Source organism: Bos mutus, chromosome 4 (genome assembly GCF_027580195.1).
Source record: "Bos mutus isolate GX-2022 chromosome 4, NWIPB_WYAK_1.1, whole genome shotgun sequence".
In the NCBI taxonomy this organism is placed as follows: Eukaryota; Metazoa; Chordata; class Mammalia; order Artiodactyla; family Bovidae; genus Bos; species Bos mutus.
Genome location: NC_091620.1, coordinates 55307035 through 55327918, shown reverse-complemented (window position 1 = coordinate 55327918; position 20884 = coordinate 55307035). Strand labels below are relative to the sequence as shown.

Genomic DNA, 20884 nt, shown 5'->3' with positions numbered 1-20884 from the left:
CCCTTTCCCAGTGGCTACCAGTTTTACCAGTTTCTTGTGACATCTTCCAGGAATACTGTCTACATCACAAGCAAGCATAGGGCTTTATTTTTAAGTATAAATACTATACACATTCATCTCCATGTTATGTTTTAACAGTATAATGTTGATTTTAATCGCAAATATATCCTGCACTGCAGCATCATACATACAGTGTCTTCATACGGCACATACCACAAGCTCTAAATGGCCACACAATTCCTTGAAGGTACTACAATCATGTAACCATTCCTCTATTGCAATTCAGTTGTTTCCTGTTTGTCATTCTTCAATATCGTGATTTATAATATATATTTGATCACTCACATGACCAGAATATATTTCTCAGATATATTTGGTCATTGTCCAGTTTCTGGACACAACTCCGCAAACCCTTGGAATATCATGTGTGATAAGAGCAATGGGAACATCTTTTGTTGTGTTTGGTCTCTTGTCCTCCACTCATGACAGAGCCAGAAAAGTGAAATGAGTGTCTTGTTTATTCATAACTAACTCCTTTCCACAACATCTGGGTTTATGTTCATGAGATGACTTTTGGAAGGCACCTAAGGATGTGGGGAGAGGCTGGTTGCCAGGAAAACCAAACTGAACAGAACTGGAACTTGCAGTCCCACACCCTCCCGTGGGGAAAGATTAGAGGGACTGGAGGTTGAGTCAGTCACCAATGGCCAGTGATTTAATCAATCATGCCTATGTGATGGAGCCTCCATAGAAGCCCAAGGAGGGACTCAGAGAACATCTGGGTTGGTGAACACAGAGGTGCTGGGAGAATGCCACGCAAGCAGAAGGTATGGAGGCTCTGTGCCACTTCCCATCCCATCTATTTTGCCCTGTGCATCTCTTCCATCAGGCCTCTCCTGAATTACAGCCTTTTATAATAAATCAGAAATGTAGCAAATTAATTGAATCCAAAGCAGCGAGTAGAAGGCAGAAGCACAGGCAAAAACCTGACTTTTGAGTAGAACCTGAAGTGGAGGAGGCGTGTGGCATAGTCCTACACAGCTGAGCTCTTGCCATGTGAAATCGTGCATTTCCAGGCATACAGTGTCAGAAATGAGTTAAACTGTAAGACACTGCTGGAGTCAGGATCTGCAAACTGAGCTTACTGTACCCTTCCTACCCAATCCTTCATTACTCCCACCAGTGCATTCCTATCTCCTGGATTCCTATCTCAAACTACCTCTGTAGTTCAGTTGTGTTCTGATGGGCTTGGAATGCTAGTGGAGACAGGGACCACAGGGCAAAATGGGTTATCTTAAGTTAAAACTAAGTTATCCATTAAATACGGATAATGCCAGTCTCCATACAACTGTGCTGTGCTCAGCCACTCAGCTGTGTCTGACTCTTTGCAACTCCATGGGATGTAGCCAGCTAGGCCCCTCTGTCCATGGGGATTCTCCAGGCAAGAATACTACCTAATAAGAATATTGAGTACAGCAATAGTCAACACCATTCAGAAAGGTAGAGTATGGCCAGGAGAGTGATAGCTACTGTATTTGTCTTGTTGTGAAAGTGCGCTGATGACACATGAGAATCACCTTATGCAACCATGGGTTGGGGATACAGGCCAGAACTCTTCTTGATGTTACTTAAGCAGGTGTGAAGCAGAAGTTAATCAGGCCATCACAGACCTTCTAATAAAAAACCAGCTTTGCAAACACGACCCTTTATTTGTCTCATTGCCCTCACTGCTATCACTTTTTACATGCTCATTACACCAGCTAGCAGTTCTGGGTTAGTATAAGGGAGTTCCGTTCAGTTCAGTCACTCAGTCGTGTCAACTCTTTGCAACCCCTTGAACCGCAGCACGCCAGACTTCCCTGTCCATCACCAACTTCCGGAGTTTACCCAAACTCATGTCCACTGAGTCGGTGATGCCATCCAGCCATCTCATCCCGTCGTCCCGTTTTCCTCCTGCCCCCAATCCCTCCCAGCATCAGGGTCTTTTCAAATGAGTCAGCTCTTCATATCAAGTGGCCAAAGTATTGGAGTTTCAGCTTCAGCATCAGCCCTTCCAATGAACACCCAGGACTGATCTCCTCTAGGATGGACTGGTTGGATCTCCTTGCAGTCCAAGGGACTCTCAAGAGTCTTCTCCAACACCACAGTTCAAAAGCATCAATTCTTCGGTGCTCAGTTTTCTTTACAGTCCAACTCTCACATCCATACATGACCACTGGAAAAACCATAGTCTTGACTAGACGGACCTTTGTTGACAAAGTAATGTCTCCGCTTTTTAATATGCTGTCTAGGTTGGTCATAACTTTCCTTCCAAGGAGTAAGCGTCTTAATTTCATGGCTGCAATCACCATCTGCATTGATTCTGGAGCCCCAAAAAATAAAGTCAGCCACTGTTTCCCCATCTATTTGCCATGAAATGATGGGACCGGATGCCATGATCTTAATTTTCTGAATGTTGAGCTTTAAGCCAACATTTTCACTCTCTTTCACTTTCATCAAGAGGCTCTTTAGTTCATCACTTTCTGCCACAAGGGTGGTGTCATCTGCATATCTGAGGTTATTGAAGTTATAAACACAGCAAAGATATGTTCAAACAGCTTAACTCACAGGGAACATTGGCCAGTCCATCCATGTATCCCTACCGTGACCACAAACATTCCTGGTGGCACTCCCACTGCCTGCCATACCTGGAACACCATGAATTCTGCCATGCCACCTTCCTTCAAAAAAACCCAGGCACACAAACCTTTTGAGTACCTAGTTGTATTTAACCTACACCATTTATTGGGAGATTGCATTCACTTCTTGACTATCTAGCCCCTAGGGTCTGAGTATAAAGCAGTCTTACATGAAGCTTCCTTTGTTTCAGGAGACACTAGATGCAAGTAAAGAATGCATGACCACCTACCCTCCACACATATATCAGTGTCCTATCGGACCCTATATGCTTGGCCTGCATTATATAGACAATGAGTCAGCATCCTCTCTATTCCCAGGATAGAGCCTCTTTGCTCCTGCTGCTGCTAAGTCGCGTCAGTCGTATCCGACTCTGTGACCCTATAGACGGCAGCCCACCAGGCTCCCCCATCCCTGGGATTCTCCAGGCAAGAACACTGGAGTGGGTTGCCATTTCCTTCTCCAATGCATGAAAGTGAAAAGTGAAAGTGAAGTTGCTCAGTCGTGTCCGACCCTTAGCGACCTCATGGACCGCAGCCCACCAGGCTCCTCTGTCCATGGGATTTTCCAGGCAAGAGTACTGGAGTGGGGTGCCATTGCCTTCTCCCAGAGCCTCTTTATGGAATGCTTAAGTCTTTTTTATTTTGTCCTCAACTCCACCATCCTTTTCTCTATCCCAAGGTTCCTGGTGAGGACAAGACAAAGCTATTCATGGGTGACCCAGTTCTACTAGTGTTGTCATGAGTGATGTGGCCATTTTGAGAGAAGAAAATGCTTAAGAATCACACTTTTGAAATCCAACGTATTTGCTATTTTACAACTTTTAATTCACAACTTTACAATGTCACATTTTCTTGTTTGCTGGTATAACTTTAGTAGTTCAACAAAGAGATCTCATGTTCTAATCCATCATGATAATGCAATATTTCACTTTTTCTTGTAGCTGGAACTCAGCAATTTGTTTCCTAAGAAGTAACAATGGAATAATACAGTTCTTTAAGTCAGGTAACTGATGTGATATACAGAATCATTACCAATATCTTTAGTTTCCATTTTTAGGGGAAAGCCAAGGGTGTTAACATTTTGCCTAAGCTTAGTTACCATTCTTCCCTTTATTACCTCTGCAGGGCAGAAATGACCTTTAAAAGGTCATCAATCCACTGGACCAAGACTAGGGGTTTAGGTGAGGAAGGCTTACCCTGTGCCAAGACTCATTGTGAAGAGAAGCCTGTCAAGCTGCTGGCCCCTGAAGGGAGATGCTAAGCTTCCTTTTACCTAGCTCTAAATTAGAACACTAATGGTGAAGCCACCAGGAAACTTACAGAATTCCATATAATCCACAATATGCTGTTGGTAACAGCAGCAGGAATTAAACGTGAAGACTAGGATAAAAACAACATTCCACAGGGCTCAAGGATGTACTGTACAACATGAGGATGCCAATATTTTGTAATAACTGTAAATGGAAAGTAATCTTTAAAACTGTATAAAAATAAAGTACAAATTAAATAATCATAACATTCCACACAATTGAAAAACTTTGGCTCCAAACTTCTTGTAAGCTAGGGTCTTACAAGGTATGTCTGTTACCCAGTTAGAACACTGCTATGTTGATGCTTGGGCCTATCCTCCAAAGTATTAGCTTTGGAGGATAGACCCAAGCATCAAGTAGGAAAACTCAAAGTCCAAAAAACAAATCGTAAGACAAACTAGACACAGGATAAATACCAACCTCTAGAGCTGCTGGGTACTTCCTAAATTCTATGGCATCTGCCTCAAATCTCTGGTACTTTGTAAGGGACCTTGGTTTTAGCTCTCTCACAGTTACCTGAGGGAAGAAGTGATTCATACTTTAAATAATCCAAGAGGCTTCAAAACCAAAAGAAAAAAACAATTCAAAAACACATCGTTCAAGAAAGTGACCTATTTTTCAAGATAAAATTCTATGCCGTTCTGTTGTTCGTGGTGGTAGAAATGATCACTTGGCAAAAATAGACAGTCCAGAAGAGAGCCTTCATTAGGAAAATAAAAATCTTGACTGTGTAACCTGGGGTAAACTGAGGTTCCCATTAACTTTTTCACAGGAGGACTCAGTGAGACCTTCTTTCAGATATGGCCAAAGGAGAAAGTGCTGAAAACTACTAAACTATAGTATTGAGTCACTGCTGCTGCTGCTGCTAAGTCACTTCAGTCGTGTCCGACTCTGTGCAACCCCATAGACGGCAGCCCACCAGGCTCCTCCGTCCCTGGGATTCTCCAGGCAAGAACACTGGAGTGGATTGCCATTTCCTTCTCCAATGCATGAAGTGAAAAGTGAAAGTGAAGTCGCTCAGTTATGTCCGACTCTTAGCGACCCCATGGACTGCAGGCTACCAGGCTCCTCCGTCCATGGGATTTTCCAGGCAAGAGTACTGGAGTGGGGTGCCATTGCCTTCTCCAGTATTGAGTCACAGTGAGGAGTAAATTTATAACCAATGCTATTTCCCAAGACAGAAAAAGATTCATACACACTCTGATGGGCAATGACATGATGTGGGAATACAAAGGCAAATAAGACTGGGAAGACCAATGGTACCATAGTTGGTGTTTTAATGTAACTATAATTTCAGTGTTACACATCATGAACAGGAGCTCACATTCTGGAGTTCACAAGATGCTGTCAGATGCGCATGAGGGGTCCCTAAGCACACTGGCCCAGGTCATTTCCTGCCACTTTATAAGCAAGGACTAACATCAAAGCCAGAAAACCCTGCACATGTTGTAAAGGAACCCTGTTTTCAAAAAATTTCCTCCAAATTATTGAGCATGAATCAAGTCAAGACAATAGCCAAGAATTTAAAACCTAACAATATACCCTGATTTTTATGTGGAAGTGGTAGGCTTAAATATTTCTTCAATCTAAAGGTTTGGGATTAAGCCTGGGATTTATTTAAACTTCCCTGGGGCCCTTATGCATCCCATTCTTCACTCACCTGCTTTGCGTCATTCTTTGCACGCCAGATGTAATCATCTCCCAAAGTGGTCCTTAGGGTGCTCCCCCTGTCCCTACTCCTGTCAGCTGTGCCCCTGCCAGTCCTAGGATGGTTCATACTCAAGCTTCAACCAGGTGTGGATGGGCTGCTGGTCCAGTTCCTCAATCTCACCTTTTTACACTCCTTCCACCCACAACACACACAGCAAAGCAAAACAACTTCTCTTCCCAAGATAACTTTTCCTTGGATTACCATTTTCCCCCCTACGTACTCATGTTCAAACTCCAACCTTTTAAAATTCAACTGTTAGTCCTCTCACCCGTCTCTAATTACTCCCATGTGAGTTAGGACCCTCACCACTTTGATTTTTTGAATTACAATACTTTTTATTGAGTAAAACTGATTTTATACAAGGCTTTCATCCATATAGGTGCTCTCCACTCTAATTCCTACTATAAAATACTACTGGTTGAAGACAAAGATTTGTCTCATTTCTCTACTCAATCCGAATTAGCCACTTATTGCCTACAGGATAAAAATTTGTAAGTGAAGAGAAACACTCGTACTTTACCACATTCCCAGCCTCTTTCCCAATTCCTCACAATTCTCCATTCTGGCACGAAGGTCTCAAGCAGAATCCTGCCCTGACTGCCTGTTTGACTGCCACCCTGCTGTCTCCATTTCCACTCCAAACTTTGTCCTCTTTTGTCTCCAAACCACAGAACCTCAATTGGTGTGAAATCCTCTGCGTCCACGTGGACTGCCTGTTCTCAGCCATCCATCTAGACCGTGTCCTGATTGTCTCAGCCCACCACCACCCAGCTCTCTATCATCTTCTACCAGAGCAGTTTGTTTCACATTACACTGAAATTTCCTAGAGTGCAGGAACTCTAACTTGGGATTCTCTTTCAACATGAATATGGGCACCTATACCTGAAGCAAAAACATATTTTCAAAACAGAGAAATACTGATTTATGGCTGCCTTTGTATCCTGGACCCAGTAGGGAACCAGCACAAACAACCAGTGTATGAGTCCACTAGTCACTTACATTCCAGTGGTCTGTGAGAGGCTCTCCTGGACTGCAGTCCCTCCTTATTGGCCATGGTGGGTCTGCTGCGAAGCCTAACACCAGTGCTTTCACAGCCATCCTGTCGTTTCCAATAAACCGCAGGGACACACTCACATTCACCATAAGCTTGTAATAACTTGCACTTTTTTCTGGTGGGCCACACCATAAGTTGGGGAGGGAGAGAGCTCTCGGGTGGCATCCTGATTATCCTTCCAGCTTCATGATAAGACCTTCCTTTGGAAGATGTCACAGGACTCTGTGGACTCACTTCTTCAAGGAGGCATCCTACCTCATCCATGTCACCCTCCTCTTCCAACTCAGAGTCTTCTGAATCCTCAGGAAGCACAATGGTCAAGACGGCACTTTTCTTCAACAGATAGGCTGTCTTAACATTTGAGAAACTGCTCAGCTCTTTCAGCTTCCTGCCTTTCACGGTCTTTTTAATCTTTGCACATGTTTTCAAGTTCTCATTATACACCTCCCCAGTCTCATCGTTCATGATCATTTCCTCTTTATCTGCACTTAATTTCCTATTGGTGATTGGTTGTTCCCAAGATCCCCTGGTTTTGCTGTCTGATACTGTCTCTTCACCCCTGGGGGGCATTTGCTGGGGGGATTTCTCTACCTGAGCTTCAGAGTAACCCATGTCGCACTGGATGCCCTCATCCACTTTGTTGACCTGGGCCAACCAGGTAGGGGAGGGAACTTCCCCCTCACAGCCATTGTTCTCCACTTCATCAACTTCATCCTGGTTTTGGCTCCCCACTGACATCTGCTCTGCTCCCTTCCTACCACTTCCTGGTGAAGACTCAGGGGAATTCCCAGGCTGTACCTCAGTCCACCAAGTCAAGTCGCACTGGATGCCCTCATCTTCTTTGCTGACCTGAGCCAAGGAGGGAGGGGACGGGATAGCCATCACAGGGTAGCTGTTGCTCTCTACCTCTTCACCCACAGTCTCAGGGGAGCCATGGCTCCTGCTACTGTTCTCTGGCATACTTTCCCCTGCAGTAAAGGGCTTCTGAGATGATTCTGAACATAGGCTCAGGTCTTTAACTGCTTCCATGCTGGTGCAGAGTGCCCGTTCCTGATGAAGCTTGTTCCTATCTCCAGCAGACTGGTACAATTTTGAGTTCCGGGTATTCTGGATATCATCTCTGCCATTCGGAGGTGGCGGGTTTTGGGAAAGAGCTGAATATCTCTTCTTTTTTTCATCCAAGTTCATGCAGTCTCTACCCTCGTAAGAGTTATAAAGCATTCCTCCACTCTCACAGAAACTTTGTGAAATCCCATTTTGCGGCACCTCCTTCTGTGGCATATCTTTACCATAAACCACATCGTACGATGGCATCATTTCGTTTGATGTACTCGCAGGAATACTAGTCACCTTTCCTACCTCAGGGCTGTCGCCTTCTGAGTGCATGTCTTGTTTTTCATTCAAGTTTTCAGCCTGTTGAGGTTCAGCTTCTGTTTGCGTGTCCTTTGTTTTCATTTTTTCCCAATAGCCACCATACTGTCGGAACTGTGCCGTGTTATAAAACATAGGGACTATGGATCTTCGGTTAACAGTAGTGGGCAATGGGGATTGAGGGACGAGGAAGGCAGGATACTCACTGAGCACCACTGGAAAATACAGACTTCCATTTGTGAAACCTAGAAAGAGAAGGGGATAGTTAGCCATCCTGTCTCCTGCCGCCAGTCACAACATTCAGCCAGTACACACTGCACAGCCCCAGCTGCTCACACCCACCAGGGGCCTCCCGCCTAGTCTTCTGCTACCAAAGCAAAGGACATAAAGTCCTCCCCCAGTTTTTACAGGAGTAACTCCTAACAACTTTCTTAACCCATTTCCCACACTTCTCACAAGTCTGTAATCCATTTTGCTTCCAGAATAATCTGTGATCCTCACTCTAGTTACAGTATTTGAATGGCTCATCATGGCTTATCAGGTATGAGGGATAGTGACCACTTTCCCTAGGATGGCATAAAACACTTCGTTATCTAGTTTCTCACTATCATCTCATTGAGTCCTTCAAGATACAGAGGCTCTAGCCATAGGTGCATTCCTTCGCCAAGACAGCTTTGAAAACTTCTCTCTTCCTTTTCTGAAACACCTTTCTTCCCCTAATCATTTTAAAATGTTTTCAGCAACTGCTGGAACTTGAGGCATTTTGCCAAGAGAAATCAGTTGGACAGAGAAAGGCAAATACTATTCCATCACTTTTATGTAAAATCTTAAAAAAAAAATGGTATTAGATACAGTGGTTGCCATGTGGTTGCTGAATGATGGGGAGATGGAGAGATGCTGGCCAGTGGCAAAAAGAAACCTCTAATTCAGCTTATTATACACAAGACAAAATGGAGAAGGGAAACATTTACTCAAAATTAGCCTATTTATAAGAACATAAATCAGCTATTTTAATTCTACAGCACTGCATGTCCAATTAATATTTAAAAGACGATAGACTACATGATTACGGATATTCCATAGGCTTGGGAGCCACTCAATCCTACCCAAGTGAAAAAGGTGAACAAGAATTGAGAATCCTCAGGTCATTCACAGCAATGTTTGGTTACTGGGAAAAGTGCTACCACCAACACTGGAAAGCCATGTGAATACAATCACAACTTACAGGAGCACAGACCCAGAAGATCAAAACTCGATGGCAACTCACAGTGGGGTAGGAAAACCTAAACTGCTATTTACAGACTGCAAGATTAGGATGGAGACGGCTGAGTTCAAATCCTCAGAGAAAACTCATCCATAAGGGAACCATCCCACACACTTTTTTAAGTTTTCCATGCAGTTGCTCAACCAGTTTCTCACAGTAAATTTAAGAGAAAAATCTCCTGAGCTTCCCGCAGGGAAAGAGGAAAAGGAATCACACATACTAGAAGCACTGTTCTTAACAAGGTTCATTCTCAGAAGACACTAAAGAGAGCTTAACTGATGGGCAGGAATGGAAATACTTTTCTCCAGTCCACTCTAGCCACCCTTCCCAACCCAATGGAAGGGGGAGGGGGAAGCATGTATACTTTGTTGTCCAAAGGCAAAATCACACTAAGACTAAGAACTAATCATACTCCTTTCACAAACAGAACTGTGATCCCTTCTCTACCTCTACAAGGTAACACTCCATTACTAAGTGCCTATTCAGATCAGTTCCTTTTATCCAGTACAAAATGGTTGACAAAAAAAAAAATTACAAAGCGTAATAAAAAGTAAAAACTACTGTCTAAAAAAAAAAAAAAAAACTCAGTTTAAATACAAAAACAGGGATTAAATGCAAACAGAAGGAGAAAAACATACCATGCTCATTAGCTAATGCTAATAATCAAAAGAAAGTGGGAGAAGCTCTATTTCAGACAGATTTCAGAGAAAGGAAAGTAATCAGGGACATAAAGTGGGGCATCACAAGAAAAAGTCACTTCTTCACTGAGACATAACAATCCCTAATGTGTATGCCCTTAACAGCGGGTGAAGCTACATGAAGCAAAAGTCATAGAACTGCAAGGAAAAATAGATGAATCCATTGTCGGAAACTTTAACATGTCTACAGCAGACATGGATAGATGCAGTCAATATTAAAAAATCAATAAGAACGAATGAACTCCACAGCACCAACCAAATGTACATAACTAACCTCTACAGACCCCCTCAACCAACAGAATATTTTTCTCACACTCATATAGAACATTCACAAAGATAGACCACGTTGTGCCATAAAACACACTTACAAATTAAAAGGTATACTAATTATAAAATGTCTGCTTAGACCATAACTGAATGAATGTAGAAAACAAAAAGATAAATTCCTAATATCAGAAATGAAAGAGGGTACATTACTACAGATCCCACGGGCATAAAAATATAAATGATTAATATGAATCCTATTTCCACAATATGTATTACATAGATAAAAAAGGACAAATTCCTTGAGACAATTTCCCAAAACTCAAGTAGAAACTGACAACCTGAATGGACCTCCATCTATTAGGTCCAAGATGTCTACCTTCCAAATGTTTTCAAATCTTGCTTGTCACCTTCCTCCAACATACTTTTCTGATGTCCCCATTATAGCATTTAGAATCTTTAGACTCTGTAGAAAAATTACAAGGACTAGAAGCTCTAAGGTAACTCGTCCAACAAGACTGGTCTCACAACATGAGACTTTGGTTGGATTACGTTGTGAGCCTGGGCCAGTCACTGACTGGGAGCCTCAGTTCCCTCATTTGGGAAACAAGGACAGCAACAACTTGGTCAAATGAATCAAGAATCCATTTCTAGTATTTGGGCTTTCCTGGTGGCTCAGATGGTAAAGAATCCGCTTGCAATGCGGGAGACCTAGGTTCGAACCCTGGGTTGGGAAGATGCCCTGGAGGAGGGCATGGCAACCTATTTCAATATTCTTGCTTGGAGAATTCTCATGGACAGAGGAGCCTGGTGGGCTACAGTGCATGGAGTCACAAAGAATTGGACACGACTGAGTGACTAAACACAGCACACAGCACACAACTGATATATAGCTAGAATTTGAATATTTTCTATTAACCTGAACCACAAACACTGCCCAATCTGTCTAGTGTGAGCACAGGGTGAGGAGAAGGAAATCATGGACAAAGGAATTAAGAAAACCTTCAGGCTTTGATTTACAGGGAGAGTCCCTAATCCCACTGAACCTCCTTCGGTATTCAGATTCCTCACCTGCCCCAGGAATGGAGAGTGGATTACAGACAGGATTCTGGTACCAGGGACCCAGGTAAGGCTGCTGGGCCATGGGGTGCACATAGAAGAAAGATCTGGAGTTACTGCCCTCAAAATTTTCGTTGTTTGCTGAAGAGTTCATTTTCCACTGAAAAACAGGTGTTTGTAGTTAAGAAAGGACAGCTGTGCCTCACCCTGTAAAGTGCTGTAAAGGTAGAAAACCATCCTTGTCCCCCATCATGACTGGGATCTTGGGTGGCAGGTCCCTTACCTTGTCTTCCCACTTGCCTGGGATGCAGACATGGGGCACTGCCCTGCATGCATTAGGACCAGCGGAGCAGCGCCCAGAGGCCCAGGCCCACCTCATACTGAGTGAGTCCGGCTCCGCAGGCAGCAGCACCTTGGGGAGATGAGGCCTTGGAGGCACCAGGGCACCCAGCAGCTGCACTGGAAAAGGGGGCTTAGGCCTAGATGCACCACCCTTAGTCTGCAGCCCCTCCACCATGCTCTCTAGCCTATGCCCCAGACTGAATACCTGCCCAGCCCCGGACTCCAGGCCCCGGGCTCCGTCTCCTAACACCCCGCTTCCCGTAGGCCAGTCTGTCCCCCACGACCCCCAAACCCTGTGCCCTCACGCCCTGCACAACCCACGTTCCCATTAGGGACACTGACCTGCTCTAGCTCGACATCTGCGACTGGGAATTTCTGTAGCCGCGCACACAACCCACACAGGACCGACCTCGCCGTCAAGAGCCCCTACAGTGCCGGCTGCACTGGCTCCTTTTTATGCTTGACTGGGCAGCACATGCAGCTCTTCAGCAGGCCACGCCCCCTGCGCTTGCGCCCTGTCGGAGCTCCCGGGCCAGACTGCCCAGACAGAAGGCTCTGGAAGAAGCAGGTGCTGAGACTTGATGGAGGAAAGTGGCCATCTCCACCCACTCCCGCATGAACCCCAGTCCTCCCTTCTTCACATTCTTGTGTGTGTGGGCATCCTAGCCTTGGTTTTTTTAGAGGATAGAGCCCTCCTCTCCCGCTCGGTCTCCCCGACTGTCCCCTTTCTGAGTGTGTTGAGTTAGGACGGGTCACAGCCGCCTCTCTGAGCTCCTGGTCTTCTTCCTTGGGCGCAAAGCCGCTGACACTTAAGGAAGAGGAGCCTACCAAAAAGAAGCAGAGACGAAGGAGGCCAACGTGCACGGAGGACAGAGCTGAGAGGGGAAAGATTTCCACAGGTGGGGTGAGCAAGAGTGCTTCATGCTGCTGAGACCAACATCTCGGGGGAAGGGGCTCCGGCTAAGAGGACCGCAGCGATCGCTGTAAGTGATGGGACAGGGAGGTATGGGCAGTCGTCTCTGGGGTGATGGGGGGGCAGTGAGAAGGGGAAGCTGGCACCTACAGTATTCTTTGTACATGAGAGAAAGGAAAGGCATAGGATAGTAGTGAAGGCGGCAGGAATAGTACTTCTAAGGCGCATCGACAGTTTGGAATGACTGTGGTACTGCGTAGAAATTGGGTTTTTCCAGAAATTGCAGAGTTATAAAAAGTTATAATAGAAAACACGTGCAGCTTCAGGTTCTATCTCCTTGGTTGCCCCTAACTGAAAGGATGTGTGTGAACTCTTGTCTTTGAGCTGGACATGTTGCCACTTGGAAGAAACTGGGTTCCTGTGACTAAGAGTGGAGAATAGATATTAATTGGGCAGGTAACAGTTTCTCTTATAAGGGTTCAGGGTCATGAAAGAAACATTATTCTCCCACTTCCCATTGCTCTGTATTGTCCCCAATCATCATTCTCCTTTCCTCCCTTCGCAGCTATTTCCCTATAGAGGATCATAAACACTCAGCCTTCTCCACCTGCTATTCCTTCACTCACTGCAAATCCAGATTTTGTTACCATTATGCCCACTCATCCACCCTTACCAAGGACACTAATGAACCACTTGCTGCTCAATGGCATGGAAACTTTTCAGTTCATATCACTAAATCTCATCTCCCAGGTACCAGCCTAACTGGTTGCATCTCTACTGGCCTTTCTTAAACTCTTTTACTGTCTCCCAAATTTCTCTCTTCAGTGTTCATATTCTCGAGGTTAGATTTTCTTCATCTTATTTCACTCTTTCTCTCTGCATTTTTCACACATTCTCAGGACTTCCAGTATAACCAGCATACTGCTCACACCCAAATTTCTATGTCCAATCTCTCAACTGGATATTTATATCTCAGCAGAAGAATTGTGCTGTTGTTAGGACATGCTCAAATGATGTCATCTGTTATTCATAACAAGCCTCTTTCTACCTCTGCAGAATTTGTGCTAATAAAGTGACTAAGGTGAGTTCCCTGGATAATTCAAGGAAGGAAGCTAATCACCAGAAAAACCAAATTTGTGCTTGAAGGGTGGGAATTTTCAGTCCCACACCTGATCCTGGGGGGTTGGAAAGACGGGGTGGGAGCTGGAGATCGAGTTCAATAAAACTCTTGAACCTGGCACTGTTTATTAAGTTTCCAAGAAATGTTAGTCGTTGATGCTGTTTCCTTTTCATGGTTTTTCAAAAAGCAACATTCAAGGAAAAAAACAAATGTTCTTCAGTGTGTAATCGTAAAATGGTTAAACAAACTGTTATATCCATATCATGGGAAACAATTCAGCAGGAGAAAAAATGAGGTATTGATGCACAAAACAACTTAGATGAATCTCAAGGACATTATGTTGACTAGATCAGTGGTTTCCAGTGGTTAGGTTTGGGTGATATTGTGACCATAAAGTGATCACAGAAGGGAATTCTCTGGCAGTCCAGTGCTTAGAACTCTGCGCTTTCACTGCCGAAAGGATAGGTTCGATCTCTGGTCAAGGAACTAAGATCTCACAAGTGGGATGGTCAGAGTGTGTGTGTGTGTGTGTGTGTGTGTGTGTGTGTTTATGTGTGTTTAAGGGCTTCCTTGGTGGCTCAGTAGGTAAAGAATCTACCTGCAATGCAGGAGACCCGAGTTCTATCCCTGGGTTGTGAAGATCCCCTGGAGAAGGAAATGGTAACCCACTCCAGTTTTCTTGCCTGGAAAATTCCATGGATTGAAGAGCCTGGTGGGCTACAGTCCATAGGGTCACAAGAGTCAGACACGATTTAGCGACTGAACCACTAGTGTGTATATAATATCATTGTGACCTATAAGTGTATCTAGAAAGAGTGAATAACCTGCTATATCAAATGCTACTGACCCATCATAAAGAATGAAGACTTACTGGCACAAGCTCATTTGGAGACACAGCCAAGGACAGAAATCAGTAGGCTAACAACAAGTAAGTGATCCTTTGCACACAGTGTACATAACCAAAGAGAGTTCATAAAGAGTCTCAAGGAGAGAAAAAGAAAGGGAAGATTTGCCCAACATCTGAAGAGGTCTTATTGTCCCCTCAAGTAGATAGAAGAGAAAACCTCATGGGCCCTGCCTAGAGAACATATTAGACACCCAAGCAATGGTGAAAGAGAATTTTTCTTCTTTAATCACTGCTATTGAATGATACATACAAAATCAAAATGCTTAGATAGGAGATATGGCATCTGTTTGAATTTAAATAACTTCAAACAAGAAGTAATTGAATCAGGTTAAAAATAGATGTAATGTGACAAAGGCCTTAAATACCTTTGTTAGTGAAAAAATTCTGTCAGATTGCTAAAATGAAGAGAAAAATATCACCAGTAAGCAAAACTAATTTTCTAAAATTATCTATAAATGTTCTATACCAAACAATAATTTCCATGGACTTCAAATATAAAATTGAAGATCTACTTCTGTTGACAAAATAACATTGGCAAACTTTAATTCCTTCTTGTTTCTCCTGTTCTATCAATTCTATTTATCCACCCCTCCCTCCAGTTGTTAACTCCTTAAAGAACTTCCCAGATGGCTCATTGGGTAAAGAATCTGCCTGCAGTGCAGGAAACACAGGAGATGTGGGTTCAATCCCTGGGTTGGGAAGATCCCCTAGAAAAGGAAATGGCAGCTCCAGTATTTCTTGCCTGAAAAATCCCATGGACAGAGGAGCCTGATGAGCTATAGTCCATGGTCACAAAGAGTCAGGCACGTCTGAGTGACTAAGCACAATAAAGTCCCTTAAAGCCCCTCATTCACCATTTAGTTCCTTTCTATTCAAAGTATAGTGTCCAGACCAGGAGCATCAGCAACACCCAAGTTTGTTAGAAATATGAACTCTTGGGACTTCCCTGATGGTCCAGTGGTTAAGGGGCTTGGGGAACTAGATCCCATAAACCACAGCAAAGATCAAAGATCCCGAGTGCCACAACGAAGACCTGGTGCAACCAAATAAATAGATAAAAATAAGTAAATACCTTTCAAAAAGAAATGTGGAATCTTGGCCTCTCCCCAGACAACATCCCCAGGTGGTTCGCATTCACCCTAATGTTTGAGAAGCACTGGTTGAACTAACACTTGATTTCCTCAGTGGATGTTTCTTTATAGCAGGACTTCCTCTTCTTTTTCCTAGACCTCTGCCAAGTTATCTTCCAGGGCATGAAAAAGACCATTACTCTCTAATCAAAGACTTTAATAACTAAATGGTGTCCAAAATCATTTGGTTTTTTCCTTTTGCAGGATAAGAAAGCAAAGCCCAGAGATATCACATGACTCCCCTAAGTCACAGCTAATGACAGAACCTTTCTTCTGCATACTTTCGTCCTGCTCTTTAGGTTCCTGCTTACTGTCGCTATCCCACGACTTAATATGCAAAGAAATGAGAGAGCAAGTCTCAGCAGTGTGTTTTTAGTTTTTCTTTGCATTGTTTTAATTTTTAACAGTGTTAGTGGGGGAAGATTTTAAACCTACATCCACCAAATAGTTCTTCCTCACAAGAATACTACTTAACTACTTCAAGCCAAGACTATGCCAGTTATCCTATCAGAGCAGAGTGAAACGTTGTGCATAGCAAAAATTCATAAATTTACATTAAATTCCTTCATGTATTCTTACCATCCCAAGTAACATCATACATCATTATGGACAATAATTTATAGAAAAACAGATTTGCATACTTAAAGAGTTAAAAACAACAACAGAGAAATCAAACATATGAACTGATAGTAGCCAACATGTGTTTCCCAGTTCTACAAAAGGCATTCACGCACCCACTGGTTAATTCCAGATTTGTTTTCTCACCAGATGGCTGCTCGGATAAGCTCTATCCCACCTTTCTAAGAACTCTCTTTCCACAAATTTCCCTTCAAGCAGAACAACTGCCAGGGTCCCAGGGCTGGAGCAAGAGTGGAGGGTGCAGAGAAAAGCAACCCTTACTGCTCCCTCTTGTTCTCCTGTTCCAACTTTTTCCAAGCCCTGGGCAAAGAGACAGCCTCACCGAGTAGCACCACCAGCTCCACAGAGTTGGTGTGATTCCCCCAAGTAGCTCCCCTGCGTCCCCTTCCTGTCATCCCCAGAGACAAGCAGGGAAACTGCAGAAAGAGTCCTTGAAAGAGACCAGGCAGGTGAAAACAAGTCATGCTACCAGAAAGGAAAATGATGGAAGAGGCGATGATTGATTGGAATGCAGCAGAAAAGGAAAAAACACCTACTTGCTCCAGCCTAACTTCAAGCCCTCTCTGCTCTGTTGCCGTAGCAACTTTTTTATGTGCGTGGTATAAAACATATAACATAAAATTTACCAATGTAATTTTTAAAGGCATAGTACAGTAGTGTTAACTGGAGACACACAGTTCTGCAACAGATCTCTGGAATTTTTCATCTTGCAAAACTGAAACAACTCAATACTCAGTTGAACAACCCCATCATTTCCTCTTCCTCAAACCCCACAACCACTATTATACTTTCTGTTTCTTAGAGTCTGACTATTCATATAAGTAGAATAATTCAGCACTTGTCTTTTTTATGACTGGCTTATTTCACGTATATGAGGTCTTCAAGATTCATTCGTGTTCTCAAATACTGCAGAATTCGCCTCTGTTTAAAGGTTGAATAGTATTCAGTTCAGTTCAGTTCAGTCACTCAGTCGTGTCCGATTCCTTGCGACCCCATAAATAGCAGCATGCCAGGCCTCCCTGTCCGTCACCAACTCCTGGAGTTCACTCAAACTCACGTACGTCGAGTCAATGATGCCATCCAGCCATCTCATCCTCTGTCGTCCCCTTCTCCTCCTGCCCCCAATCCCTCCCAAAATCAGAGTCTTTTCCAATGAGTCAACTCTTCATGTGAGGTGGCCAAAGTACTGGAGTTTCAGCTTTAGCATCATTCTTTCCAAAGAACACCCAGGGCTGATCTCCTTTAGGATGGACTGGTTGAATCTCCTTGCAGTCCAAGGGACTCTCAGGAGTCTTCTCCAACACCAAAGTTCAAAAGCATCAATTCTTTGGCACTCAGCTTTCTTCACAGTCCAACTCTCACATCCATACATGACCACTGGAAAAACCATAGCCTTGACTAGATGGACCTTTGTTGGCAAAGTAATGTCTCTGCTTTTGAATATGCTATCTAGGTTGGTCATAACTTCTCTTCGGAGGAGTAAGTGTCTTTTACTTTCATGGCTGCAGTAACCATCTGCGGTGATTTTGGAGCCCCCAAAAATAAAGTCTGACACTGTTTCCAATATTTCCCCATCGATTTCCCATGAAGCAATGGGACCAGATGCCACGATCTTAGTTTTCTGAATGTTGAGCTTTAAGCCAACTTCTTCACTCTCCTCTTTCACTTTCATCAAGAGGCTTTTGAGTTCCTCTTCACTTTCTGCCATAAGGGTGGTGTCATCTGCATATCTGAGGTTATTAATATTTCTCCTGGCAATCTTGATTCCAGCATGTGCTTCTTCCAATCCAGCATTTCTCATGATGTACTCTGCATATAAGTTAAATAAGCAGGGTGACAATATACAGCCTTCAGTTCAGTTCAGTTCAGTTCAGTCGCTCAGTCATGTCCAACTCTTTGCAACCCCATGAATCGCAGCATGCCAGGCCTCCCTGTCCATCACCAACTCCCAGAGTTCACTCAGACCCACGTCCATTGAGTCAGTGATGCCATCCAGCCATCTCATCCTCTGTTGTCCCCTTCTCCTCCTGCCCCCAATTTCTCCCAGCATCAGAGTCTTTTCCAATGAGTCAACTCTTCACATGAGGTGGCCAAAGTACTGGAGTTTCAGCTTTAGCATCATTCCTTCCAAAGAAATCCCAGGGCTGATCTCCTTCAGAATGGACTTGTTGGATCTCCTTGCAGTCCAAGGGACTCTCAAGAGTCTTCTCCAATACCACAGTTCAAAAGCATCAATGCTTCAGTGCTCAGACTTCTTCACAGTCCAACTCTCACATCCATACACGACCACAGGAAAAACCATAGCCTTGACCAGACGGACCTTTGTTGGCAAAGTAATGTCTCTGCTTTTGAACATGCTATCTAGGTTGGTCATAACTTTCCTTCCAAGGAGTAAGCGTATTTTAATTTCAAGGCTGCAGACAGCCTTGACGTACTCCTTTTCTATTTGGAACCAGTCTGTTGTTCCATGTCCAGTTCTAACTGTTGCTTCCTGACCTGCATACAGGTTTCTCAAGAGGCAGATCAGGTGGTCTGGTATTCCCATCTCTTTCAGAATTTTCCACAGTTTATTGTGATCCACACAGTCAAAGGCTTTGGCATAGTCAATAAAGCAGAAATGGATGTTTTTCTGGAATTCTCTTGGTTTTTCCATGATCCAGCGGATGTTGGCAATTTGATCTCTGGTTCCTCTGCCTTTTATAAAACCAGCTTGAACATCTGGAAGTTCACGGCTCATGTATTGCTGAAGCCTGGCTTGGAGAATATTGAGCATTACTTTACTAGCATGTAAGATGAGTGCAATTGTGTGGTAGTTTGAGCGGTCTTTGGCATTGCCTTTCTTTGGGACTGGAATGAAAACTGACCTTTTCCAGTCCTTGTGGCCACTGCTGAGTTTTTCAAATTTTCTGGCATGTTGAGTGCACCACTTTCACAGCATCATCTTTCAGGATATGAAATAGCTCAACTGGAATTCCATCACCTCCACTAGCTTTGTTCATAGTGATGCTTTCTAAGGCCCACTTGACTTCACATTCCAGGATATCTGGCTCTAAGTGAGTGATCACACCATTGTGATTATCTTGGTAGTGAAGATCTTTTTTGTACAGTTCTTCTGTGTATTCTTGCCACCTCTTCTTAATATCTTCTGCTTCTGTTAGGTCCATACCATTTCTGTCTTTTATCGACCCCGTCTTTGCATAAAATGTTCCCTTGTTATCTCTAATTTTCTTGAAGAGATCTCTAGTCTTCCCCATTCTGTTGTTTTCCTCTATTTCTTTGCATTGATTCCTGAGGAAGTCTTTCTTGTCTCTTCTTGCTATTCTTTGGAACTCTGCATTCAGATGCTTATATCTTTCCTTTTGTCCTTTGCTTTTTGCTTCTCTCATTTTCACAGCTATTTGTAAGGCCTCCCCAGACAGCCATTTTACTCTTTTGCATTTCTTTTCCATGGGGATGGTCTTGATCCCTGTTTCCTGTACAATGTCACGAATCTCAGTCCATAGTTCATCAGGCACTCTATCTATCAGATCTATTCCCTTAAATATATTTCTCACTTCCACTGTATAATCATAAGGGATTTGATTTAGGTCATACCTGAATGGTCTAGTGGCTTTCCCTACTTTCTTCAATCTAAGTCTGAATTTGGCAATAAGGATCTCATGATCTGAGCCACAGTCAGCTACCTGTCTTGTTTTTGCTGACTGAATAGAGCTTCTCCATCTTTGGCTGCAAAGAATATAATCAGTCTGATTTTGGTGTTGACCATCTGGTGATGTCCATGTGTAGAGTCTTCTCTTGTGTTGTCGGAAGAGGCTGTTTGCTATGACCAATGCGTTCTCTTGGCAAAACTCTATTAGCCTTTGCCCTGCTTCATTCTGTATTCCAAGGCCAAATTTACCTGTTAATCCAGGTGTTTCTTGACTTCCTACTTTTGCATTCCATTCCCCTATAATGAAAAGGACATGTTTTTGGGGTGTTAGTTCTAAAAGGTCTTGTAGGTCTTCATAGAACCGTTCAACTTCAGCTTCTTCAGCGTTACTGGTTGGGGCACAGACTTCGATTACTGTGATATTGAATGGTTTGCCTTGGAAATGAACAGAGATCATTCTGTCGTTTTTGAGATCGCATCCAAGTACTGCATTTCGGACTCTTTTGTCGACTGTGATGGCTACTCCATTTCTTCTAAGGGATTCCTGCCCACAGTAGTAGATACAATGGTCATCTGAGTTAAATTCACCCATTCCAGACCATTTTAGTCCGCTGATTCCTAGAATGTCAACGTTCATTCTTGCCATCTCCTGTTTGACCACTTCCAATTTGCCTTGATTCATGGACCTAACATTCCAGGTTCCTATGCAATATTGCTCTTTAGAGCATTGGACCTTGCTTCTATCACCAGTCACATCCACAACTGGGTATTGTTT

General features: G+C 43.6%; 1 protein-coding gene across 1 annotated transcript; it reads right to left on the bottom strand.

Moving 5' to 3' along the window:
- Nucleotides 1–3521: 3521 nt before the first annotated feature.
- LOC138987537 (uncharacterized) lies at nucleotides 3522–11523 on the bottom strand. The gene is made up of 4 exons (XM_070368797.1): nucleotides 11422–11523; nucleotides 6699–8369; nucleotides 4409–4504; nucleotides 3522–3641 (listed from the first exon to the last, which is right to left on the bottom strand). Exons 1-3 carry the CDS (start codon nucleotides 11492–11494, stop codon nucleotides 4452–4454), a joined length of 1797 nt encoding a protein of 598 aa, XP_070224898.1. The 5' UTR covers nucleotides 11495–11523; the 3' UTR covers nucleotides 3522–3641; nucleotides 4409–4451.
- Nucleotides 11524–20884: the final 9361 nt, after the last annotated feature.

Bases quoted from the DNA above. Each gene is read 5' to 3' on its own strand.
- LOC138987537 (XM_070368797.1), bottom strand. From the start codon at position 11,494: ATGGCCCAGCAGCCTTACCTGGGTCCCTGGTACCAGAATCCTGTCTGT. The intron at 8,370-11,421 runs GTGAGGAATCTG...TTCTCTTTCTAG, and splicing joins ACTCTCCATTCCTGGGGCAG to GTTTCACAAATGGAAGTCTG. The intron at 4,505-6,698 runs GTAAGTGACTAG...TTCTTCCCTCAG, and splicing joins CTCTCACAGACCACTGGAAT to GTAACTGTGAGAGAGCTAAA.